The 25,800-nt window shown below is 37.7% G+C and overlaps 1 protein-coding gene across 3 annotated transcripts in view; it reads left to right on the forward strand.

Moving 5' to 3' along the window:
* myom1.L (myomesin 1 L homeolog) overlaps positions 1–25,800 on the forward strand; it is an 84,082-nt gene that overhangs the window by 30,899 nt on the left and 27,383 nt on the right. For 2 of the 3 annotated variants that reach the window (XM_041566391.1, XM_018267915.2), the window contains 13 exons: positions 501–662; positions 5,784–5,925; positions 9,049–9,248; positions 9,460–9,516; positions 10,916–11,040; positions 11,396–11,579; positions 13,041–13,215; positions 14,342–14,463; positions 15,857–15,874; positions 20,027–20,223; positions 21,827–21,953; positions 22,649–22,833; positions 23,580–23,694. In XM_041566391.1, the coding sequence (XP_041422325.1) occupies positions 501–662; positions 5,784–5,925; positions 9,049–9,248; positions 9,460–9,516; positions 10,916–11,040; positions 11,396–11,579; positions 13,041–13,215; positions 14,342–14,463; positions 15,857–15,874; positions 20,027–20,223; positions 21,827–21,953; positions 22,649–22,833; positions 23,580–23,694 (1,809 nt within the window). The remainder of the gene's footprint in view (positions 1–500; positions 663–5,783; positions 5,926–9,048; positions 9,249–9,459; positions 9,517–10,915; positions 11,041–11,395; positions 11,580–13,040; positions 13,216–14,341; positions 14,464–15,856; positions 15,875–20,026; positions 20,224–21,826; positions 21,954–22,648; positions 22,834–23,579; positions 23,695–25,800) is intronic. The other variant, XM_018267916.2, reaches the window with a different exon arrangement.

Raw genomic sequence — 25,800 nt, forward strand, 5'->3', positions numbered from 1 at the left:
GTTCTAAGCAACTTTTCAATTGGTCTTCATGATTTTTTTATATAGTTTTCTAATCTGAATCTTTCCATCTTTTAAATGGGGGTCACTGACCCCCCTCTAAAAACAAATGTTCTTCTTAGCTACAAATGTATTATTATTGCTATTCATATTCCGGTCTCTTATTCAAATCAATGCATGGTGGCTAGGGTAATTTGGACCCTAGAAACCAGATTGATGAGCTGCTGAATAAATAGCTAATAAACAAATGAAAACCAATGGCAAATTGTCTCAGAATATCACTCTCTACATCATACTAAATATTAACTCAAAGGTGAACAACCCCTTTAAGTAGGGCCACATTGGGCCCTGTAAACTTCAGCAGCAACCGTTGTCTCTATCTGTATAGTCACCTATAGTATCAGTATTTAAAACAGGCATTGGTTTTACAAGCGCACTATTATTTATGTTTTGCATTTTGGTGAAGTTACATCATGTGTATATAATGTGTTTCCAATGTACAGGACTTCTGCTCGAGCCTTCCAAATGGAGAAACATGCACTGGAGTGGAGAACATTCAACCCTGACTCTAACCCACCTGAACAAAGAAGATGAAGGCTTATATACTCTTCGGGCCGTCATGGGCGAATACTATGAACAATACAGTGCTTATGTATTTGTCAGAGGTAAAAAATACCTATTTGTTTTACAAGTAAAATATATGTGAGAATGTATTGATGAAAATGTACTCTGTAAGTACAGTAATATTTGTCTTAATTCACTTTTGCTATATGACTAAAGAATGTCTTTGCTCTACATAGTATATCATGCGTGCAGCATTAAGATCTCAGTGGTGTTACCTTATTGCGTCAGTGGAGGCCAAAAGGTTAATGACAGGAAGTTTGGTCTCTCTGTATATCACATAAGTCTTTGACAGTGAAAGGTGACATGTATCAACCATACCAAGCCTATTGCAGAACACAGAAGTGAGACTTCCTGAGCCACAGGAAAACAGCTTGCGGTGCATTAAATGAGGTTGCATTCAACACTGATCAAGCTTCTAACTCTGAATGCTTTAAAATATTATGAAAAGCGTATATTCAAATTCTTTATAAAGGAGAAATAAGGCCAACAAATAAAAATGGCTAGAAATACTGTATCTTATATATCAAACTTACTGTACTGGCCTAGAGATTCAGCAGTCGTATAGCAGTAATAATCCACCCCTTCAAATTTATGCACGGGAGCTCTCCAACTTCTGATCTTGTTAGGACATCTTTTGAGTGTCAGCGGCACTGCACATGATCAGTTTGTTCTGGGCAGTTATTTAGAAGCTCAGCTTAGGGGCTGCTGCAGAAAAGTAGGTTCATCTGTTGCTGAACCCGATGCTATAGGGCTGATTATCAATTTCTGCAGCAAATTGCACTGGTTGCAATTGGTAGCATGGAATGTGAATCTGAATTAATTACACTTATGATTTATTATCCTATATACACAGTAAATTGCTAGTACTATAGAACTTAGGTAACTGACAGTAGCCAAGAGCATGTGCTATGAATCAGCAGAAAAAAGGGGAAGAAGAAGGGAGTTATTAGGGCATCTTTGGAGGCACAAATCTTCACTTTCTAAAAGGTTGCCTAAGGTAGGCACTAAGGACAAGGCTGAGCTTTGTCTCCTGACACTGCTTTCTGTACAAAGATGATTTTTTTTATCTGCTGCTCCTTGCAGATCTCTAACTTCTTAGGGGGCAGATCTATCAAGGGGGCAGATTTATACAATATCCATAAAAAATTGAATTTCGAGCTATATTTGTTTACTTCGACTAGGAAATAGTCCAAATTCGATTCGAATTTGAAAAAAATTAGAATATCGAAAGATTTAGATCTCCTTTAATTCTTAGTGTAAACTCATTATGGGGTAAGCTTTAGTCACCAGCCCCCAGCGACCAGCCACGAGATGTTCTACCAGGAACGCCATCACGCTTCCAAATTTTTTGCCGATAAGCTATAGTCATGTTCACATTCTACATCCTAAATGCAAGAAACAATCCCCTGTAGCCATGACCTCTACTGATTGTGCAGTAAAACCAATGGAAGGTAAACACTTTTTATAAAGAGGCTTCTTTAGCTCTATGTAAAATGAATAAAAAGGAAATTGCCCTACTGTAATCATCTGATAGACTGGTACCTGTATCTATTTGTATCATCCAGAACGAGATCTTCCGTTTTGTCATGATTTTTCAAAATCTAAAATGTTTTTTTTTTGTAGATGGTGCACAGATAAGTTTCTAATCAAACAATTCTGCTAACTTATTGTGTAGTCAGATTACTTTCCTTGCATTGACAGAACTGGGTTTTGCTTCTTTAGAACAGTTATAATTATATACAAGAATTACACAACTGCTAAGATTACAGTGAAAGAAAAAACATTCATATAATTGATTGAGAATACAGTTTCAAACAATAAACTTGTTTTTCCAGTTCCAAAACCATTGGAACTATTGTACTTAATGTACTGAAACCATGTATTTCAGTTAGCCACTAAATGTGATGTTTATTATTTATATTGATAGAGGTTTTTAGGCCTAAAGCACATAGGGAATTATGATTGGTGGCAAATGAAAAACCACAATGGTCATAACACCCATAACCACCTTTCATCCCTTCCTATAGCAAAGTATAGGAACCATTCTGCCAATAGCAGGTAAAGGCAGTGACAGGGGGACACTACTGAGAAATGTCAAAGGAACTATTCATGACAAGTGGATTGATCTCAGGGGTGTGTCACCTAGGAGCCAATGGCACCTAAAATCAACTTCGTCACAAAAAGGTCCAACCCTGTGTACAACATATCACCAGAGGGTTTGCACAGGTGTGATAACTAATTTATGAAATCTTGGAATCTTGGGTATCTTGGGGCCTTGGGAATCTTGGAGGAGTTTTCCATAATGTAGAGCACTGTGCCATAGAGGCTTTTATAAACACATTTTAAACATTTAAACAATACCAAATCCCAGTGGGACTGTTTAGCCATCAATGTGCATGTGAGTTTTATTATTACAATGAGTCAAAAATGATGAATAGGTTAACTAGGACATTATGGAAAATGGCATATCTGGAATGGGTGTCTGGATCCCAATTAGCTGCCAATGTCTCAGATTCTGACAAGCAGCCTTAGGGCAGAGACAAGCTCAGATTTGGGGATATTAGTCACCCAGCGACAATCTCTTCTTCTTTGGGGCGACTAATCTCCCCGAACTGCCTCCCGTTGGCTAGAATGCAAATCGACGGCAGGATGGCAAGTGGTGCGCTTTGTTTTCCAAAGTCACCCGCAGTTGCCTCACGAGGAAGCTTCCGGGGACTTGATAAAACAAAGCGCTCTGAGTGCCATCCCGGTGTTGATATAGATTCAAGCTGACGGGAGGCAGTTCGGGGACATTAGTCGCCCTAAAGAAGAAGAGATTGTCGCTGGGCGACTAATATCCCCAAATCTCCCCGAATCTGAGCGTGTCTCTGGCCTTAGCATAATACAAACATTATGATGAATGTGATGAGAGCAAATAGATGCACCTTCAAACACAGCATTTAGGAAAACAGGTTTAGCATGGAAACAGGAGACTGCATAAATATATAAGTATTCTTATCCTTATTCTTCCCCTGGATAGAGAAAAAGTTGCTTTTAAATTACCAACACTTTATGAAATGATGTACCTGAAAGTTACAAAAAAAATTGTTATACATATTTGTATCAGATTTCATATTTACAGTAAGTGAGACGATATCATTTCATTTCCAGCTGTGAAAGGAACAGCTGAAACACTGGTAACATCATGGAGACTCCGTGCATAGAATTCTTGGCTCAATTTAAGGCATGCAGAATGGCACCTACGCTAAATTCAGCAGTGCACCCAAAAGAAACCACTCTCTATACAGGCTGATATACACTGGTTCAAATATTAGATTTAAAGCAGGCCATAAACATACTGATAAAATTGTTTCATATAATTTCTGGTAGTTGTGTGTTGGCCGGACTGATGCCAACTGATATCTATGTACCATGAATAATGGCATTCACCATCATTACAATCATGCCCCAATTTACTTGCCTCCTGATCCTGAATTATATCCCAGTTGACTTTAGCAGTTTACACAAGGTCTGAGGCGGTGTAGAATAAAAGTGTAAAATATGGCAAGTGGGTGGTAAATACAACATTTAGCACCGATTTTTAAGCCAAATTAATTTTGAACAGTCTACTACAGGTTCGACAATGAAAGCAAAAAGAATTAGTGGTTACTACTGGCAACTGCACTTGAGCACATATGTTTGAATTTTATAAAACCAGACAGTTTAAACACAGCACACTGAAGAGCTCATCAAAGATCTATTTACTGCAAGTATTTGGTTCTCTATCCTGTTCATTTATAGCTCATGTGAAAGCCAGAAATACCTGCTCTCACTTCTGTAAGAGGAAGTATATCAGTCTAACATGTGTGTCCATTTATATCTTGCACATATGCTTGTTTAGCACTACAACTACGTTGCCATTTTTGTACTGGGGAATCATTTGATTTAAGATATTGGTTAAAAAGACCAATGTCAAGACATGATATGTCTTGGGTTTAAATGTCCAGTAGCAACTTTTCTGACCTACTTTTCTTAATTATATCTCCTCTGTTTCATTCAGTTGCTAAAAGGCAGAGGCTATAGACAATGCATTTAACATATACAAGATTCAAATTGGTAGTTGCCATCAATTAAGTTAATTTGACAGGTTCTGATATAAATAATATCCACTTTGCCAGACAGCTGGAGGGGAGTTACAGATAAGCACTGAAACCTTGTATTTGCAATGAGTATTAATTATTGGATAATGTAGGGGAGATAAGCAAAGGCAGGAGGGTAAGACTAGGGCCAGACAATGATTACATCATGGATTCTCAGCAGGAGGATTCTCTACCGCCCTCCAAGCCTTTTGAACTGCAGGCAGATTTGGCGCAAAATGAAAAATGTAGTGTTTTGGCACCGAAATCCGCCTCGTCTGCCTGCACCCAAGCACAAACAATGCTTCCGGGTGCAGGCAGACCAGGAGCAGAAGTGCAGCAGGCAGCAGATTCTCTGCCTACAGAGATCCTCCATCATCTGGCCCTGGCCTTAGGCTATAGGCAAACAAGCTGAAGACTCCAACTATTGTCAGCATATTTTTGCAGGCTGATAGAAGCAGATCTGCTCCCTGTCCCTGCTCCATTGATTTGAATTCAAACAGCGGAGCTGAGGCTAAGGTCAGCCCGGAGATGCCTCCTATCTCGTATTTGGGCTGACCTCAGCTCTTATGTATGTGAGCGTACACAGGCTGATCAGATTCAAATCAATGGAGCAGGGGCAATGAACTGATCTGCTTCTCTCAACTTGCATAAATAAACAGGCTGAAAACAGCCAGAGCCTTCAGCCTGTGTGCCCATAGCTTAATTCAAAATGCCAGTACAGTTATTACATTTTATTAAAATCAACGAGTGTAGGTTTAACGAAGCTCTCCAACAGGCACTTAATGCTTTGTGGTGGATAGGCCCAGCAGCAATGTAGTAGTAGGTGTAAAAGACTTAGGTTTAGTGACCCATAGCAACCCATTTTTTTATGTGAACCAATGACCACACATTATTTTTAAAGCACTGCGTATCTTGACAGCGCTATATAAATAAATGATGATGATGAAATGATGATGATTATGATCATTTTTCACACTGTGGCAGTCAAAATGTCCACCGTTTTGTGTTACTTTATTGTTTCTTCACTGCTTTGTTCTATTTCAGATGCTGAAGCAGAGGTCGCTGGAGCCCCAGCTGCACCTTTGGATGTGGAGTGTCTTGATGCTAACAAGGACTATGTTATCGTCTCTTGGAAGCAGCCAGCTGTTGATGGTGGCAGTTCCATTGTAGGATATTTTATAGACAGGTGAGATTTTTTAAAAAAAAATGTCATACAGACTTGTTATACCAATAATAGATCTTTATCAAATGTACAAACACAGTCTATGCTGGAATTGGAATTTGTAATGAATGGAATAAATATAAATTACTCAAGCACAGTTGTATCCCAGAAAGATTTCCAAGGACTCTCTGTTCCTGTTGTTAAATTTCACCCAAAATAGACCTTTATTCCCTGCTACCCAGCAGAAAAAAGAATCAGGCTGTGTTCAATTACAGGTATAGGATCCATTATCTGGAAACTTGTTAATTACACCAAGGCCATCTCCAATAGACTCATCATAATCAAATACATTAAAAATGATTACCCTTTCCTCTGTAATAATAAAACAATACCTTGTATTTGATCCTAACTAAGAGATAATTAATCTTTACTAAAGGCAAAACAGTCCTTCTGGGTTTAATTCATATTTAAATGATTTTCAGTAGACTTAAGGTATGGTGATTTTACAGAAATATCTGGAAAACCCCAGATCCCAAGCATTCTGGATAACAGGTCCCATACCTGTGCTAATTACACAGGTTCAGTTGTCCAAAGGTCAGCCCACTAACAGATATTCCCTTAAGAGATACTGTCATGGGAAAAAAAAAATTTTCAAAATGAATCGGTTAATAGTGCTGCTCCAGCAGAATTCTGCACTGAAATCCATTTCTCAAAAGAGCAAACAGATTTTTTTATATTCAATTTTGAAATCTGACATGGGGCTAGACATTTTGTCAATTTCCCAGCTGCCCCTGGTCATGTGACTTGTGCCTGCACTTTAGGAGAGAAATGCTTTCTGGCAGGCTGATGTTTTTCCTTCTCAATGTAACTGAATGTGTCTCAGTGGGACATGGGTTTTTACTATTGAGTGTTGTTCTTAGATCTACGAGGCAGCTGTTATCTTGTGTAAGGAAGCTGTTATCTTGTTACCTTCCCATTGTTCTTTTGTTTGGCTGCTGGGGGGAAAAAGGGAGGGGGGTGATATCACTCCAACTTGCTACAGCAGTAAAGAGTGATCGAAGTTTATCAGAGCACAAGTCACATGACTTGGGGCAGCTGGGAAATTGACAATATGTCTAGCCCCATGTCAGATTTCAAAATTGAATATAAAAAAATCTATTTGCTCTTTTGAGAAATGGATTTCAGTGCAGAATTCTGCTGGTGCAGCACTATTAACTGATTCAAATGAAAACATTTTTTTTCCCATGACAGTATCCCTTTACTATACTTCCATACAATCAGCATCACATTTCCAGTGCACAGCCAATGGGACCAATACTTTGGGGATGGCATCTCTCTCTCTCTCTTTGTACTTATTAAATATTGCATTCCCATCCCTATTTTGGCACCAACAGTTGCAAGCTTCAATTCTTGACTGACTGCATCACTGCAGCTTCATAGGATTAAACGGTGCAGGGCTGTCCATCATATATACTGTATATGAAATAATGCATGGTTCTTTGTAGACTTCCAGTGTAAAAATATATCACACTGACAAACAGCAGCTGTGTGATGGGTTCTGGCAAAGTAGGCAATTTTAAAACACCCAATAGCCCCTTTAGATAGCCTCTATTTAATTTACAGTTTTTATAATATATTATATATATATATATAATATTTTTTGTAGATTGATTTTATGAATTTAGTATAGTTCTAGATAAGTGTTTCCATGACAACTGCCACTGATTCATTTGTTTCTGCTTTCTATCTCTTATTCCCTCTGCCTTCAGTTTCCCATTTAATCCAATTTATACTTTGTCCGTGAAAATGAAGATACAAAGAAGTCCCGTCCTAGTGGCACCCTTTATTATAGTACCTAATTATTATGAGTTTACTGCTGTGTAATTATTTGGTTGTCTACAAAAGATTATATGGTTGCTCCTGGCTGCAATTTGCTGTACCTATTAGTGTCACTGTTTGTAGAGTTGTTCTGCTTTAATTTAACTTGATATTTTAGGGCTTTCGGTTACACAGGCCAACTTAGTAATTATTAAGCCACAAAAGGATGAGCTTGAGATCCCATTTCCTGTCTATTGAAACATTGCTTTTCGGTAACAATATGCCCCAGCTTGCCCTGTGGGTGTCTGGAAGCTTTGTTGGTGTCTTATTTATCCTTCCAGGTGGGTTGGGAGCTCTAGGCCTTTTCTCAGGAGGAGGGGTACCTTTCTGGTCTGATGCTATAGGTCCCTTTAAAGGTTTTGGCAATTACCTCCTGCTGACCGGAGCTAAAGCTGGTGAAGAAAAGGCTAATCCCAACCCACCCAACCCATGTGTGTATTGACAGGAACTGGACTGGAGAGTCCAAGTCCACCAGAGCCCTCACCCCCCTCCAGGTCTCCCTGCCCCAGCCACAACCCGTGTGTGTGTGTGTGTGTGTGTGACAGGCAGATCACATTCCTCTCATTACATACATGGGACAGGTACAGGTGGGATCAGCCAAACACCATAGGCTAATGTTACAAGTGACTATTTCTCTACCAGTGGGAAAACGCAGGATAAGAAAATGGCAGTTTGCCCTAATCTGCAAGAACTTCATCCACCTGTCATTGCTCATACAGGGCTGATTTAAGCAGATAACACACAACTATAGATTTATGTCTGAGCCCTGACATATAGGTGTGCAATTTTTTTTAAAATCGTCATCATGCCAAGGTGGCCATACACAGGCTGATAAAAGGCAATACTTACCTTTAAATAGGACTCCATCAATAGCATGTCTATCCGATATCTGTCTAAATTCAGCCACATATCACAAGGCACAGCTGAAAAGGTTTCCGTAGTCTCTCATTATCGTTTGTTCATCTGGCGACCTTGCTAGTTATAGTGTAAGCTAGTTTGTTAGACCAGCAATTGTGCTCTCTGTCTCAGAGATGTAGCTCTTCCTTGCCCCTGTAGGAACAAAAAAAAAGGTAAGTGTCGGGGGTGAGTGGAGGGCATTGGGGTCATAATCGTCCTCCACAGATATATGTGCTCTCACCTATACTAATACTAATCTACACAGCACTTCTTCTTGTATATGAAATAAGACTAATTATAGTCCCAAGGAAATTCTATCTCCACACAATGCACAATATGTGTAACTATATCTCTTGTTCTGTATTGCCTTAGATGTGAGGTTGGGACCCAGCACTGGACCCAGTGTAACGACACACCTGTCAAGTTTGCCCGTTTCCCAGTCACTGGATTAATAGAGGGACGTTCCTACATATTCCGTGTGAGAGCTGTAAATAAAACGGGAATAGGCAGGCCATCCCGCGTGTCAGAGCCAGTCGCTGCCCTGGATCCAGCTGACAGAGCCAGAATAAAGTGTAAGCCTTGCTTAATAAATGACAAATACTTCTTTATCGATAAGTACCAACGTATTACTCCTGCAGTTCCATAAAGAAAAGATACATATTTTGTGGTAGCAGGATCCTGCATTTTCACTTGTTGCATTGAATTGAAAAGTATATCATTTAAGGAATTTTAGCTGCATTTAAAAAGTTTTCTGCAAAAGTAATTATTTTTGTTTTCTTTCAGCTCGTCCTTCTGCTCCATGGACTGGGCAAATCATTGTCACAGAAGAAGAGCCCACTGGTATATATATGTATAGATGAAATTACTTTATTGTAAATGTTTGTGTAGTATCGCAGAAACTACGGCCTTGTTAAACCATGGGATTTGCATATTTCTTTTCATTATAAAATGACTGTAGTATCACTATTTTGAACATAGGTTTTTTTTTTACCAATAGGGTCAAAACTAGCTTTGGGAAATTGAGGACACCACCATTTTGCAGAAAGGGGTCCAATTCAATAAAATATGTATATTTCACCAGCTCGTGTCAGCTGGTCTGTGGGTGAAAGGGGCAGATCACTATTATTGCCTGTGTTACCAAATTATTTCAGCTAGTGGAGAATATAACATATATGCAAAAGGCTATAGGGCCCATTTGTGCTTAGGTAGAATTTTAGGAGTTGCTAATGGAAAGGTAAGTATCATGCTGGGTAAAGAAAGCAGAGACCCCAAAACTGTGTAAAAATTATTCTTTATAAATCTATTTGTATTTTTATCTTGTTGCTTTTAACATGTTTCCACCTTATGGATCTCAGCTATCAACAACTTTAAAAAAGGGGTTAATTGATATTTCAGAATTCATATACAATATTATATAGCCTTGGTTTCATATACAGTTATGGGACCTGTTATGCAGAATGCTCTGGACCTGAGGTTTTCCAGATAAGGGACCTTTCCGTAATTTGGATCTCCATACCTTAAGTCTAATAATAGGTCATTTAACCCAATAGAATTGATTTGCTTCCAAAAAGGATTAATATATCTTAGTTGGGATCAAGTACAAGGCATTGTTTTATTATTACAGAGAAAAAGGAAATCCTTTTTAAAAAATAAAATGTATTTATTTTAAAATGAAGTCTATGGGAGACGGCATTGCCGTAATTTGAAGCTTTCTGGATAACGGGTTTCCAAATTATGGATCCCATAAAATTTGTTCAACCCATTTACAGACAAAACCATTCTTTTAGATGCCCTTGACGGCCGCCCTGAGTCTAGCAGCAGCCTTGAGCACACCTGAATATTTGTCAGAAGTTCTGTAATTATAACTAAAAGACTAATAACTAAAGATGATATTTATTAATGTGAGGTAGAACAGTTCTACTACTTACACTATGTTACAGTAAATAATATTCAAAAATTTTAGAGGAAATAGTTCTCCTAGTGGACAGGTTGGAATAAAATAGGAATATTTCCTTGATGTGTGAATTGATACAAGAGCAGCCTTGTTTTACACATCAGAAATCAATACAGTATATGCTTCATTCAAAATCCATATCTAATCACCATAATAGAGTGTGTTTATGAAACCAGGGGCAATGTGCAAAGTGGGCATTTTGTGCCATGGGCTTTGCCCTAAAGTGCATTCATACACAACCAATTCTTTATGTCACTAATCCTCCAAGGGGTTCTTGTTTTACAGAGGGAGTTGTTCCTGGCCCCCCAACTGATCTCAGTGTTACTGAAGCCACTAAGAACTATGTGGTGCTTAGCTGGAAGCCACCTGGTCAGCGTGGCCACGAAGGTGTCATGTACTATGTAGAAAAGGTAATATACAATTTTCATTTCAAGCCCTAAGGAGGCAATACGTACTGGGATCTGGAATGATACCCTTAGTTCTCCTTACTTGCACTTGCTGTATACCCCCTGCAATGAATGTGGCTTGTGCTGTATATACTTTTTGCCTATTGTTTTAATCATTTGTTGTTTATTGAGCTAAATTGGGAAAATGGGGAATCTGAATCTACTCTGTGTTTGGTCCTTGCAAGGTAGATACAGTAATTTGATTACAGTATAGAATCCAGACCCTCCACTCAATTTAACTTTCTGCAATTTTTCATAAAGAAGTGTAGAAATATAATTGCCATTTTTGTTCATTGAAGTTTATAACCATTTCCTACAGTGTGTTGCTGGAATGGATAACTGGCAAAGAGTCAATACAGAGATACCAGTTAAGTCCCCACGTTTTGCACTTTTCGATCTGGCAGAAGGAAAATCATACAGTTTCCGTGTTCGTTCCTGTAACTCCGCTGGAGTCGGGGAGGCTTCTGAAGCCACCGAAGCCACTGTTGTAGGTGACAAGCTTGGTGAGTAATGGATGGCTCATCTGTGTAGACTGTGATTTTCTGAGGCAAGTTGGTCTTTTAATTATTAATCTAAAATATTTCATTTATCTTGAGCAGCTCTCAGGTTTGGAAAGGAGAACTAAAGCTTAACCAAAGAATTAGGGCAGAAATGTTATACATTATGTTTCGGGCTTCTGTACCAGCCCAAGGCAACCACAGCCCTTTAGCAGCAAAGATCTGTGTCTCCAAAAATGCCCCAGTAGCTCCCCATCTTCTTTTCTGCTAATTCACTGCACATGCTCTGTGCTGCTGTCACTTACTGAGCTTAGGGACCCACTCACTATATACAGTACACATAGAATAGAAATGTCACAATATACGGCTGATTAGTAATTAATTCAGATCATTGATACATGACCGCTCAGAAACCAGCACAATTAGCATCAGCATTTAACATAATAATAATCAGCCTTGTAGCATCAGTATATATGACCGGAAAAGCTCATTTCTGCTTGATTATTTGCAGCAATCCCTAAGCTTAGCTTCTCAACAGCTGCCAAGATCACACTGAGCATGTGAGTGACGCAGACACTCCAAACAAAATCTAACATGGGAGACTCCTGTTGCAAATTTGAAGGCCTGGATCCTTACTAATATAGAGATGCTGAACCTTTAGGCTGGTTCAATAAGATCAGTATATACAATATGGCATTTCAAGCCATATTAATTTTTAGGGGTTAGTTCTCCTTTAACTGTCAGCAGTGTCCAATTTACCAAAGCAACAGGCACATTTATGATTAATTATAAACATACTCATGTTGCGTGTCACTGACAAATTAGAATTGCAGCATGAGTCAGTGATTTGCAGTGTACTTTTGACAGACAACATGGTTGAGTTGTTACCAGTAGAGAAATATTTTAGGTTGAGAAAGTGCATGAACAAAACTTTTAAATGAACTGAAAGGTAGAAAACATCCACTACATTTAGGTGTGTGTTTATAGCAATGACAGCTCTATGGTAACCAAGTCATAGTCCACCTGTGGACCTCCTGAAGTCTGTCTGTGGGATGCTGATGCTGATGGTTATTAAACCATGCCATAAGGCAACCAAAGACAACTTGTAATAAAATTCAAATCACATAAATACTGTAGGGATAATTCACTAACAGGCATAATTGCACAAGTGCAGTTGCCAAAAGCAACCAATCAGCAAATAGCTTTGAATAGCCTAGTACAAGTTAGAACATGAAAGCAAATATCTGATAGGTGGTATGAGTAACACCTATTGTAGCATGTACACTTGATTCAGAATTACTCAAATTGGAAACAAATCACATTTATGCTTCTTTTTGGGGGTTTAGGAATCCTGTTGGAGAACACAATGCTGGGAGTATACACATTTTAGCTCATTTGCACAGGCAAACAAGTCTATTACTTGCTTCCACTTTCTTACCTGTATGTTCAATTTTTATTTTCTTATAGATATCCCACAACCTCCAAGTAACATTATACCAACAAGAAACACAGACACATCAGTGGTCGTCACATGGACTGAGTCGAAGGATACCAGAGAATTGGTTGGGTATTACATTGAAGCCAGCATTGAAGGGTCCGGGCACTGGGAACCATGCAACAACAACCCTGTAAAAGGCAAAAGGTAAAGTAATCACATTTGATGTTGCTTAAAGGACCAGTAACATAAAAAAAATTAATTTCTACATGACAAAAAAAAAACACCAAGACACATTTAACTTTAAATTCGCAAAGTCTTTATTAAGAAACAACTTACAACAGGGCGACGATCCATCGTGCGGCACTCAATTTCTACTCCCTGGCTATCTCCTCTACAAGGCAGAAAGGAGAAATCAAGCGCCGCACGAGGGATCTTCGCCTTCAGTAAGTTATTTAAATGTGTCTTGGTGTTTTTTTTAGGTAGAAACAATTTTTTTTTTTAAAATTAGTTGTAAGATTAAAATAATTATAAATAATAATATTATAATAATAAGGTAGTATAATAATGTTGCAACTATGAAAAAGCAGCTGGGGGGGGGTCACCGACTCTTTAACTGTTCTAAATTGATACCTTTAGTTGATACGTTTGTTATCTTTGGAGGCAGTTTTTAAAATTGATACAATAGTTGCTAATACTCCAGAGATACTACTGAGAAATGTATCAACCAAATGTTGCAAAATTGTAACAGTTCAGATGCTCCTGGATTACAGACAGGAACATTACATTTTTAAACTTCAAATTTGGGAAAATGGCAAAAGATAAAAGATGGAAAGTAATTGGAAAGTAATTGGAAAACACTGGCTCAGCCACTCCAGACCATATTGGCAACTTTTTATACTGTCCACAAAATAACCCACATGTAGAGTGCGATATTCTGAGACAATTTGCAATTGGATTTTATTTTTATTATTGTGGTTTTTCAGTTATTTAGCAGCTCTCTAATTTGGATTTTTAGCACTGGTTGCTAGAGTCCAAATTACCCTGGCAACCAAGAGATTGGAATATGAATAGGAGAGGGCCTGAATAGAAAGATGATAAATAAAAAGTAGCAATAACAATACATTTGTAGACTTACACAGCATGTGTTTTAGATGGGGTCAGTGACCCCCATTTCAAAGCTGTGGAAAGAGTCAGCAGAAGAAAGCAAATAATTTCAAAAAAATTAATAACGAAGACCAATTGCTTAGAATTGGCGGTTCTATAACATATTAAAAGTTAAAGGTGAAACGCCCCCTTTAATGTTGATTATTATTTCTTTGTGACAATGAAGATTCATTTGCCATGGGCTTCTGACTGGTGAGAAGTATGTATTCCGGGTCAGAGCCGTCAATGCGGCAGGACTCAGTGACTACTCATCTGACTCTGAGGCCATAGAAGTCAAAGCTGCTATAGGTAAGTCTTTTAATGCTATGTTTTTCAGCCTGGAAACATAATATGTGAAATATATGTGATCCTTATCATGAACATTCTAGTTTTAGATGTTAGTTGGCTGTAACATTTGTATTTCCTTTTAGTTATGATTTATTTCCACAATCCATGCAAATGCCTCATCAATCCTTGATATTAATATTCTGTATGTTCTCACCTTCTACCAACACCAATGACTTAGTTATCCACTCACTTCATACCAGATATGGCAATGGAAGTCCGGAAATTATGGTTGTGCAGACGGTATTACTGTCATCACCAAAGCTTACATTTACTGCTGTTTATAATGAAACTGTAGTATGCCGTTTACTAATAAAGCAATGGATGCATGATTCCTTGGAATGCTTGTGTATGGGTCATGAGTATTGGCATTATTCTTGCATGACCAGGAGAATAAAAGAAACTGTACACAATGTCATAGTGAGCATGTTGGATGATATAATTGTATACTAAGCAAATATTCATACAGTGAAGAAATCATTTGCATGGTGATTGTTCAGTATACAGATATTTAGGAATGTGTTGGCTAGCTCTCTGTAATATGATGAGTTTACTGTTAGGGTCAGGGCCCAGCGACTAATCTCCCCGAACTGCCTCCCTCTAGCTAGAATGTAAATTGCTGCCAGGATGGCACTCGGAGCGCTTTGTTTTCCGAAGTCCCCCGAAGTTTCCTCGTGAAGCAACTTCGGGCAACTTTGAAAAACGAAGCGCTCCGAGTGCCATCCTGCCGGCGATTTACATCCTAGCTGGCGGGAGGCGAGATTAGTCGCCAGAAGAAGAGATTTGTCGCTGGGTGACTAATCTCCCCAAATCTGAGTGTGTGCCCTGACCCTTACACCTTTCTGTTATGATATCTCAGCATGTTTAAAAAAAATTGTGGTGGGTGGTATGTTATTATATCTACTTGCTTTGTTGTTTTCTTGGCACTGAGTGATAGAGGGTCCTGAGTGGATTACTAAGGGGCAGATTTATCAAGGAATGAATTTTGGGTTTATGGGAGTTTCTAAACATGAAAAAAAACAAGAAAAAAAAAACAACCAAATGAAATGTATTTTAAAAAATTGCATTTTTTCAATTCGGGTGAATAGGATAGACCTGCAATTCGGGATGGTTTTAGATGGCAAATAGTCAAATTCGAATTCTTAAAGGGAAAGTACATAAACTCGAATCGAATTTGGACTATTCCCTAGTCGATTTACACTAAAATAAACTCGGAAATTTTAATTTTTAAATCTGAATTTTCAATTTGAACCTTGATAGATCTGCCCCTATGTCAACCATGACCCTTTTACCACTTACTGTCTCCTGAATTAACAATATGATTTCCAATATCTTTGTTATCTTCTGAACGTTATAGGGGGAGGATTGCCTCATGGTGCGTGTCCTGAACTGAGTGGTATTGCTGATGGACTAACAGACTACCCTGCATGCCGGGAAGTCAAGCATGAGTCCACGCAGCATTTGCTTGCCACAGATATTTTGACCGATAGCAATGCTAAAACCCCAAATATCTCACCCAGTAAATGTGTTACACCTGGACATACTGGAGTAAGTAAAATAAGTACAAGTAACGAGACCGTGGCTCCTTCCCATTTGCCACAGAAAGAGGAACAAGGACAGAAATGTAAGTAGAACTTCAGTGGCGCCATCTTCAGTCATGATCACTTCCTCTGCTGATGAAAACCACATGCTTATCTGACCATCCTGTCTCCATCTAATTCTCATTTCACCATACAAGTGTCATTGCTTGCAGTATACTTCCTGCAGAGTATATATATATATATATATATAATATATATATATATAGATATATATATATATATATATATATATCTATATATATATAGATATATATATATATATAGATATATATAGATATATATATATATATTGTTTCTAGCAAAGTATAAACTAAAGAACAAGAAGAACAATTTGAAGCCCATTCTTAGTACACTAAAGGCAGACTAAACATGGGAAGAATTCAATGGAAACTCACTCCCCTGTGCTTAATGTCACAAATGATGGCACCAATGGATGTATAATATATATTTGCACATGAATACTAAACATACATACTAGAAACAGATTTGGAGTTCAAGAGTCTCTTCATACCTTATCATATTCTTCCATCTTTCAATGAAATTAATTTAGCAAACGAAGCATATGGAAATGGTCAGATTTTATATCATACTGGGCAAGGTTTATATAAAACTACATTTTACTATGGGACCTGTTATCCAGAATGCTTGGGACCTGGAGTTTTCCCAATAAGGGGTCTTTTGTAATTTGGATCTACTAAAAAGTAATTTAAACATTAAACCCGATAGGATTGTTTTGCCACCAATAAGGGTTAAAGGGGTGGTTCACCTTTGAAGTAACTTTTGGTATGCTATAGAATGTCCAATTCCTTGTAACAGTTGTTGCAGTTGGTCGTCATTATTTCTATTTTATACTTTTTGAGTTATTTGCCATTTCTTCTGACTCTTTCCATCTTTCAAATGGAGGTCGCTGACCCTTTCGAAAAAAACAAATGCTCTGTAAGAGCAGAGACAGACGAGAAGATTCGGGGAGATTAGTTGCCCAGCAACTTCAGAAAATGAAGTGCTCCAAGTGCCATCCCGCCAGCAATTTAGATTCTAGCTGGCGGGGAGGCAGTTTGGGGAGATTAGTCACACGAAGAAGAGGCGATTTGTCGCTGGGTGACTAATCTAACATAGTAACATAGTAAGTAAGGTTGAAAAAGACACATGTCCATCGAGTTCAACCTTTTTTTTCTTTTTATTAACTACCTATCTGCCAGTTGATCCAGAGGAAGGCAAAAAACCCATCTGAAGCCTCTCCAATTTGCCTCAGAGGGGGAAGAATTCCTTCCTGAATCCAAAATGGCAATCGGACTAGTCCCTGGATCAACTTGGACTATGAGCTATTTCCCATAACCCTGTATTCTCCCTGAATCGTATCGTCTGTCTCTGCCCTAAGGCTACAAATGTATTGTTACTGCTACTTTATTACTCATCTTTATATTCAAACCCTCTCCTATTCATATCCCAGTCTCCAATTCAAATCAATGCATGGTTGCTAGGGTAATTTGGACCCTAGCAACCAGACTGCTGAAGCTGCAAACTGGAGAGCTGCTGAATAAAAAGTGAAATAACTCAAAAACCACAAATAATAAAAAATGAAAACCATTTGCAAATTGTCTCAGAATATCACTCTCTACATCATACTAAAAGTGATCTCAAAGGTGAACAACCCCTTTAATTATATCTTAGTTGGGTACAAGTTACAAATATAATTTCAGATACGGATATTCCATTTTGGATACTGTAAATGTCAGACTACATATGACCCCTAATTCAATTTATACAAAAGGCCATATGGCACTTCTCAGCCTCTTATTCAGACACTGTAAATATGAGACTATGTAAGACACTTAAATCTATTTATACAAAAGATCATATGGCCCCTCTCAGTCACGTTACTGTGTCACAGTCTCCCCTCAGCTCCAATATTGTTATATTTCCCTCAGTAGCCGTCTATATGTGTTGCACAGAACTCTGAATGTAACACAATATAACGTAATACATCTCTCTGCATCTTGTGTGGGAGTTGCATGTCTGGTTTGATACTGTTTCATTTACCTTCTTCTACTGACTTGCCTTGTGTTTTGTGCATGAGGGTTTGGTACCAGCAATGTATTTGGAGCATGTTTATGTAAAAGTAAGCTGGATTTTCTTTTATCACAAGATGTTTTCATTAGGGATACACCAACTCCTGGCATTGAGTTGAATTCTATCATACTTGAGCAAATGTAAAAGTCACGCAACAAGCACTGGGCACCTGCAAGCTAAAGTTTTTTTTGAGTTATGTTTTGTTATATTCAATTATTCCTCCCTTTGGGGAAGATTCGTTATTTGGTGGTTGTAGCCCAAATATGTATGACACATTTCTTTCAGTTTGCTCCTGCTGGTAATATTTTTGATCACTCAGTATTTACGTAGACCACTTTTAGGAAATAATTAATGGGGGACAAGTGGTGCTGCAAGAAAATAAGCCATGAGATGCTTCCCCAGTAAGATAGTGTAATAAGAGCATCATCTGCACAGTAGGAGCTACAAACCTACCTATCATTAAACTCTCAGTATGGCCTTTGTAAATCTCTTTCCCACCCACCATGCACCCATGCATGTATTATTCCTTAAAACATCAGGGAAATGTGCTTAGGGGCTGATTTATCAAAGGTCAAATGTTAGAGGTTTTTTCACCTCAAATAAACTCGAATGACCTCGAAACTCGAATGGTATCACTTGAACGTCTAAAATTCAAACGAATGTTACCGACCCAAAAACTCGAAGCGTATTCAAAGCAATTCGAATTGAGTTCCAATGTCAGGAAGGCTATTAACTTATTCAAATAGGTCACTGCCATTGACTTCTACATGAACTCGGCAGGTTTTAGGTGACCGCCTATCGAATTCAAGTTACTTCTAGAGTAGGGGGATGATAAATCTCGGATTCTAATTCTGAATTCGATTTGGTGGTTTTAAACTCAAAATTGTGAGTTTTGACCAAAAAAAAAAACAACTAGAAAATTCAAATTCGAATTTACCATTTGAACCTTAGTAAATCTGCCCCTTAATGTGGCGTTCTCTGCTGTTATGTCTCATGGGCTCCCTTGAGCATAATTCATTTTTTTCAGCAGGCCATAAATACTGCTGTCCAAGGCAAGAACCTCTTGCCCCCTCTCCAATGTGCCCCCTGCCCAGGAACTTGGCTAAAGCCAGTGTGAATTCAGGGCAGCAGAATCTAAGTGATGTGCTGCCCATTTAAATGTTCATTTAAGTATCAAGTAACAGACCAATATCTATGGACTTTTGCTAATAAATATATATTTATATTAAATATGCCGGGTATATATATGTAACTCCACAAACGATGCTGACAAAGGTTCCTGTTTCGTCGGTACTTGGTAAGTTACTGAAAATGCGATCACCCAAACAAAGGGGGCTTATTTATTAACATACTGGGCATTGCTGAACCAGAACTAAATTGTCCCTTATCATTATCATGCTGTTCAGCAGTATTTAATGAATAAACCCCTGTCAGGTTCCATTTCGAGTAGGTAAGTTCTGTTTCTTTTTTCCATGCAATTAAACCATGGGTGCAATGATAACGTCCATGTACATTCGAAAATGTGCCTCCATATGATGCACATTTGTGGGCTTGATTTTTGCCCATATTTTGGGCAATGCTAAAATCCATAGTTCCCATAAAAAGGCAAATATCATTGCACCTTAATGAAGCTCCACTGGTCTTAGACGTGGTTGACCTTTTGTCACTTTACAACATAACTTATTCACTTTGTAAGACATTTGATTGCAGCACAGTTTCTACAGCTTCATGACTACCGCATTATATAACAGTAATGTGTTTGAGGTGCACTGGGATTGGTTCTTCTGTGTTGTCCACAACCACATACATTGTGCAAGACATTTTATCTCTAACTCTTATATCATATGTTAAAACAGCAACTCCATCTTCACCCTATGACATCACCGTCCTGGAAAGTGTTCGCGACTCTATGGTATTAGGATGGAAAGAACCCAAAATTACAGGAGGCCTGGATATCAAAGGCTATTATGTGAACTTCTGTGAAGTCATTAATGGTGTTCCTGGACAATGGCAAGAGGCCAATATTAAAGCCATTAGTGAAAGAGCATACAGAGTAAGAGCTTTGTGTCATTTCTTCCTGTTTATTTATATGTTGGCCAATGACCAATAATATAAAGGTTGTGTATGTCTACAATATGTATACATTTATATATATAAATATATATATCTACAGGTATGGAACCTGTTATCCAGAATGCTCGGGACCTGGGGTTTTCCAGATAACAGATCTTTCCGTAATTTGGGTCTTCATGCCTTAAGTCTATTAGAAATTCATTTAAGCATTAAATAAACCCAATAGGCTGGTTTTGCTTCCAATAAGGATTAATTATATCTTAGTTGGGATCAAGTACAAGCTACTGTTTTATTATTACAGAGAAAAAGGAAATCATTTTTAAAAATTTGGATTATTTGGATAAAATGGAGTCTGTAATGCGGAGCATTCTGGATATCGGGTTTCCGGATAAGGGATCCTATACCTGTATATATAGAGAGAGAGACAGAGAGAGAGAGAGAGAGAGAGAGAGAGAGAGAGAGAGAGAGAGAGAGAGAGAGAGAGAAAGAGAAAGAGAGAGAGAGAGAGAGAGAGAGAGAGAGAGAGAGAGAGAGAGAGAGGAGAGAGAGAGAAGAGAGAGAAAGAGAGAAAGAGAGAGAAAAGAGAGAAAGAGAGAGAAGAGAGAGAAAGAGAGAAAGAGAGAAAGAGAGAAAAGAGAGAAGAGAGAGAGAGAGAGAGAGAGAGAGAGAGAGAGAGAGAGAGAGTACAATATCATTTAATTCTATACATAACCTTAAAAAGATTAAAAATGGTAATTAATTTATATTTTATATTCTATTTCTTAGAATAATATTTTATTTAACAGTGACAGTTTTTGACAGTTTTTGGGTCAAATTCCCACATATTTCTTGATAGGCATTGTATATATTTTAAATGTGACTCTTACAGTATTAAGTATTTTTAAGGACAGAGGTTAAATGAGTTAAAGGCGTAGGAGGATGGCATTGGCAGAAGGCAACATGGACTTATATCTAACGGAGAATATAAATCATACAATAACCCTAAATTTCTTTCAAATGTATTATATTGATTAATGCATATAAAGCAGAGTATGTCAGGGGCTTAGATGTAACCAGGGTCGATCCTGGCCCCTGCCAGCCCCCCTCCCCTTTGCACCGGAGGGGGTCAAGGAAGATCCATGATAGATTGATTTGAATAAGAGATTGTAATATGAATAGGAAAGGGAACAGTCCTGAATAGAAAAATGTGTAGTAAAAAGTAGCAATGACAATAAAATTGTAGCCTTACAGAATATTTGTCTTTAAGATAGGGTCAGTGACCCCCATTTGAAAGCTGGAAAGAGTCAGAAGATGAAGAAAAATAATTGAAAAGCAATTAAAAAATAAAGGTCTTTTGAAAAGTTGCTTAGAATTAGCCATTCCATAACATACTAAAAATTAACTTAATGGTGAACCACCCTTTTACGGATGGACAGTGCATTATGTTTCTGTATGACAGCTAGGTACTGACTATTCTTCACAATATTGAAAGCCATCGAATAGGATATTTTTATCCCTTTCTAGAAGTGGAATTCATGATCACATTAGCCATTACATTTCTGGAGGAGGAGAATATGTCATGTTTTATTGTCTCTTAAATACAGATTCTGAATCTGAAAGAAAATATTGTGTACCAGTATCAAGTGGTGGCTTGTAACCTGGCTGGGGTTGGAACACCCTCACAGCCAAGCAAACCATTCAAATGTGAGGAATGGACCATTGCTGTGCCAGGTAAATGCTGATTACATTTATAATTATAGTAACAATAAATAACCACGCTACAACTGTTCAGGATAAGTTTCAGTCAGTTCCCGTGTTCCATTTTGATGATGCCGGTGATGTCACCAATATGATGATGATGTCAAAAGACAACAGACTTTGCCATTGTTATACAAGTATGGGACCGGTTATCCAGAATGTTCAGGACCTGTGACAAGGGGTCTTTCCATATTTTGGATCTCCATAATTTAAATTGACTAAAAAAAACATTTAAACAATTATTAAACCTAATAGGATTATTATTCCTCCAATAAGGATTAGTTGGGATCCAGTACAATGTACTGTTTAATTATTACAGAGTAAAAGGAAATAATTTTTTAAAATTTTAATTATTTGATTAAAATGGGGTCTGTGGGAGACGGCCTTCCTGTAGTTCGGGAACTTTCTAGATAACGGGTTTCCGGATAAGTGATAATAACTAAAATAGTTTTTTTTCCCTTTATAATAATTGTTTCACATCAAATTATTATCCTGTTAATTGTATATTGCAATATATATTTTATTTTATTCACATCAGTCTCTGTCCCAGTTTACTTACGTAATCTAAGTTACCCTTTAGGGCATCGAAACATGGGCCATTTTGTCTAGTTAAGTTGAACAATAACACACTCTTTATGCTACATTCAAACTGTTTTTCTCTGCGTTAGGACCTCCTCATCAACTGACACTGAGAGAGGTCAGGAGCACCTCCATGGTTCTTCTTTGGCAGCCCCCTGTCTATACCGGTCGAAATCCCGTTACAGGTTATTATATTGATATTAAGGAGGCAGATGCAGGAGATGAACATTGGAGAGGTGTCAATGAAAAATCAACCGCTAACAAATACATTAAGGTACAGCAACTAGTTAACATTGCATTGTAGGTTCAATGATCACTATGGGGTTATTTAAGTCCGAATGGTAAAAACGCAAAAAATTAAAATAAGTCAATGGGAGAGGCACCTATCTCAAATTTAAGTTATCAGGGTCTTCAGGGTTTTTGCCAGAAAATCCAACCTTTTCATTGTTTTGGGCCAAAAACTTGAAAAAAATTGAGCGATTCAGGAAAAAAGCCTGAAAATTTTGAGCAGTTGGGAAAAAGCCAAAAAAATATGAGCGATTCAGGTTTTCGCTCGGTTGTAATGAGTATTTCCCCAATCCAATTAAATTGGGAGTTTTTTTATTAATAAAAAATTTTTACATGGGCGTTTGGTCATGGTTTTTTTTAATAAATTATGAGATACATTTGGATTTTAGTAAATAACCCCCTAAATGTTGTGCATATTGGATTCATTGCTTTCAGAGAAATCGCAAGCTGCCATATCGGCCAAGAGTTTCAATTTTTCAAAAACTGCTGCAGTCAGTTTTAAGGGATCAATATACTTTGTATATATAACGTAGACAAGCTGTGTTCTACTACTACTAGGAGGGAAGTTTTTCCCTATATTATTATGCGTGTTGCTATGATCATTTTGAAGAACCAGCACATTCTGCTGTAATCATAAAAAATAGACATATCGAAAATAGAAATAAAATGTTAAATGTTGTGTCATAGTTTAGAATTTTCTCACATTTACCTTCCACTTTGTTTTACTTCCAGATTGCAAACCTACAGGAAGGGGTCCGCTATGTCCTGAGAGTGAGGGCTGTAAACCAGGCAGGAGTTGGCAAATCATCTGATCTAACAGATCCTGTTCTGGCACAGACCAAACCAGGTAGATACTCACATTCATATTACAGAATATGTAAAGTATAGTCTCTAAACTGACTTTAGGATCTATGCAATCAATCTTAAATTATTGCTTTTGAATGTTCTGATGTATAGACCTTGGATTTCAAAATAGCATATTACTGATTTATTCATACCTCAAATTCTGACCGCTGGCAGCAGTCCTGCCTTATTCCACTATATTTCAGTATAGTACTTACTCATTTACACCATTCATTTCAGCTCTATGTGGGGTATCACAACCAACAGCAACACAGACATGAAAAATTCTAGTTTTTTTTTTACTATAAAATCAGAATTTTTAGTGGAAAAAAAACATGCATTTTTTCTAGATTTATTAAATGCCAAAGATGGAAAAAGTTTGAATACAAAAATCCGGCATTTCGGACCTACCGAGGTTGTATATAAGTCAATGGGAGAGGTCCCTATCCTATTTGGAAGTTTCTGTGGTCTGCTCTGGAATTAGCCTGAAAATTTGACTATTTTGGACTTTTCAGGCAAAAATCCGAAAAATTCTGGCAATTAGAAAAAAAAGTCCGGAAAAAGCGTACAATTTGGATTATCGCCTGATTTTTCCGCATTTGTCCCTGATCCGATAAAACCGTAATTTTTTTAAAATAATAAATAAGGTCCAATCATGGATTATAGTTTGGTCAGACTTTTTTCATTAAAATTAATTGCTTTTTTTACCGTGAGCAAATATGTTAAACTGGATGCGCAAACACAAAGGATTCAACCCCTAAAAAGTTGCAATAAAAACAGACTTATATGCGCTTCCTATTTAGATAGAATAAATCGCACCAACTTTGAGTAACCCTTTAGCGCTCCAAACCAACTTTAACTTCAAAGAGAAAGAGACGCGCACCAATGTGCATTAACGTGACTCCAGCACAGAATCCCTGCTTAGATTGTACTTACACAATCTCTTGGATCGGATCGCAGGTTAGAATGTTTCCGTACTTCAGTTTGTTGGTAATCTCCCCAGCGTGCAAGATCTCCGCTGTTTTTGCGATCTCGCTTATGGTTCAGATAGTTGCCTCGTGTCCCACAGCTGCAGCGTACTCCAATTCATTTCCTGGGTTATCCGTATTGGGAAACTTCAGGATCGGTCAGCACAATGAAGGCACTGTAGGCTGGGAAATCATGCGGGCAACACGGGAAAACTCAAAAAATTGGATAGTTTTATTATTTAAAAAAAAGTAGTATACACTTACACTACAAGTTAGAATAATCGGCCCAACGCGTTTCGTGAAGAAATTCCCTTCATCAGAGGCTAAAGTTCACATCACTGAATTACTTCCTTTATAATTTGCCTAATTGGCACAGTGGATTCACTTAATTGATTCATTAATCATTTAACAACTAAAGTTCTAAAATTTATAATATTATAAATAAATTGGATTTAGATAATAAGAATAATTTAAAACAGTGGGAATATATAAATTACTAAAAAACATTCAAATTGTCATTAAATAAAAATATGCAGGAATTCATTATACTTAATCATTCAAGTATGTATCTATTTCTTATAAATTAAATGAAACAGTTTACATTAAAATAGTCAGATAAATTCAGATAAATAAGGCCCCCATGCCTAGCAACCTTATTCAACAGTAATTTCAATTACCACAAAAGTCTACCAGAAATAGAATAAGTGACAATTACTGCCACTTTAGGACTTTAGCCACTTATGATCACTGTTATGATTAGCTAAAAGCCTCCGGAAGCCCCTCAGTTTCTTTTCCCTGAGGAAGTTCACCATGGAGTAATCAAAACGTTGGATTTTACTTGAATAATTCCTTTTAATTGCATATAAGTCTGAGTGTGACACAACGTTTTTTTACCTGCACCCAGACAAGCTGTTGGATTTGTTATGTGAGTGTTGTTGAAAAAATGTAAGGAATGAGTATTGTAGTATGGCTGATGGATATTTAGAGACACAGGTCCACCAGGATACCAGGAAAACATGCAGTGGGTTCATTCACTTGGCTTTATTTGCCTATATCATGGATAGCCCATTTCTATATCAGAAATGGAGAGAAGGATAGAGAAGAGAACAGGAGAATACAGTGGTTTACTAAGGAGAGAAGGA

The sequence above is a fragment of the Xenopus laevis genome, chromosome 6L (assembly GCF_017654675.1).
Source record: "Xenopus laevis strain J_2021 chromosome 6L, Xenopus_laevis_v10.1, whole genome shotgun sequence".
Lineage (NCBI taxonomy): Eukaryota > Metazoa > Chordata > Amphibia > Anura > Pipidae > Xenopus > Xenopus laevis.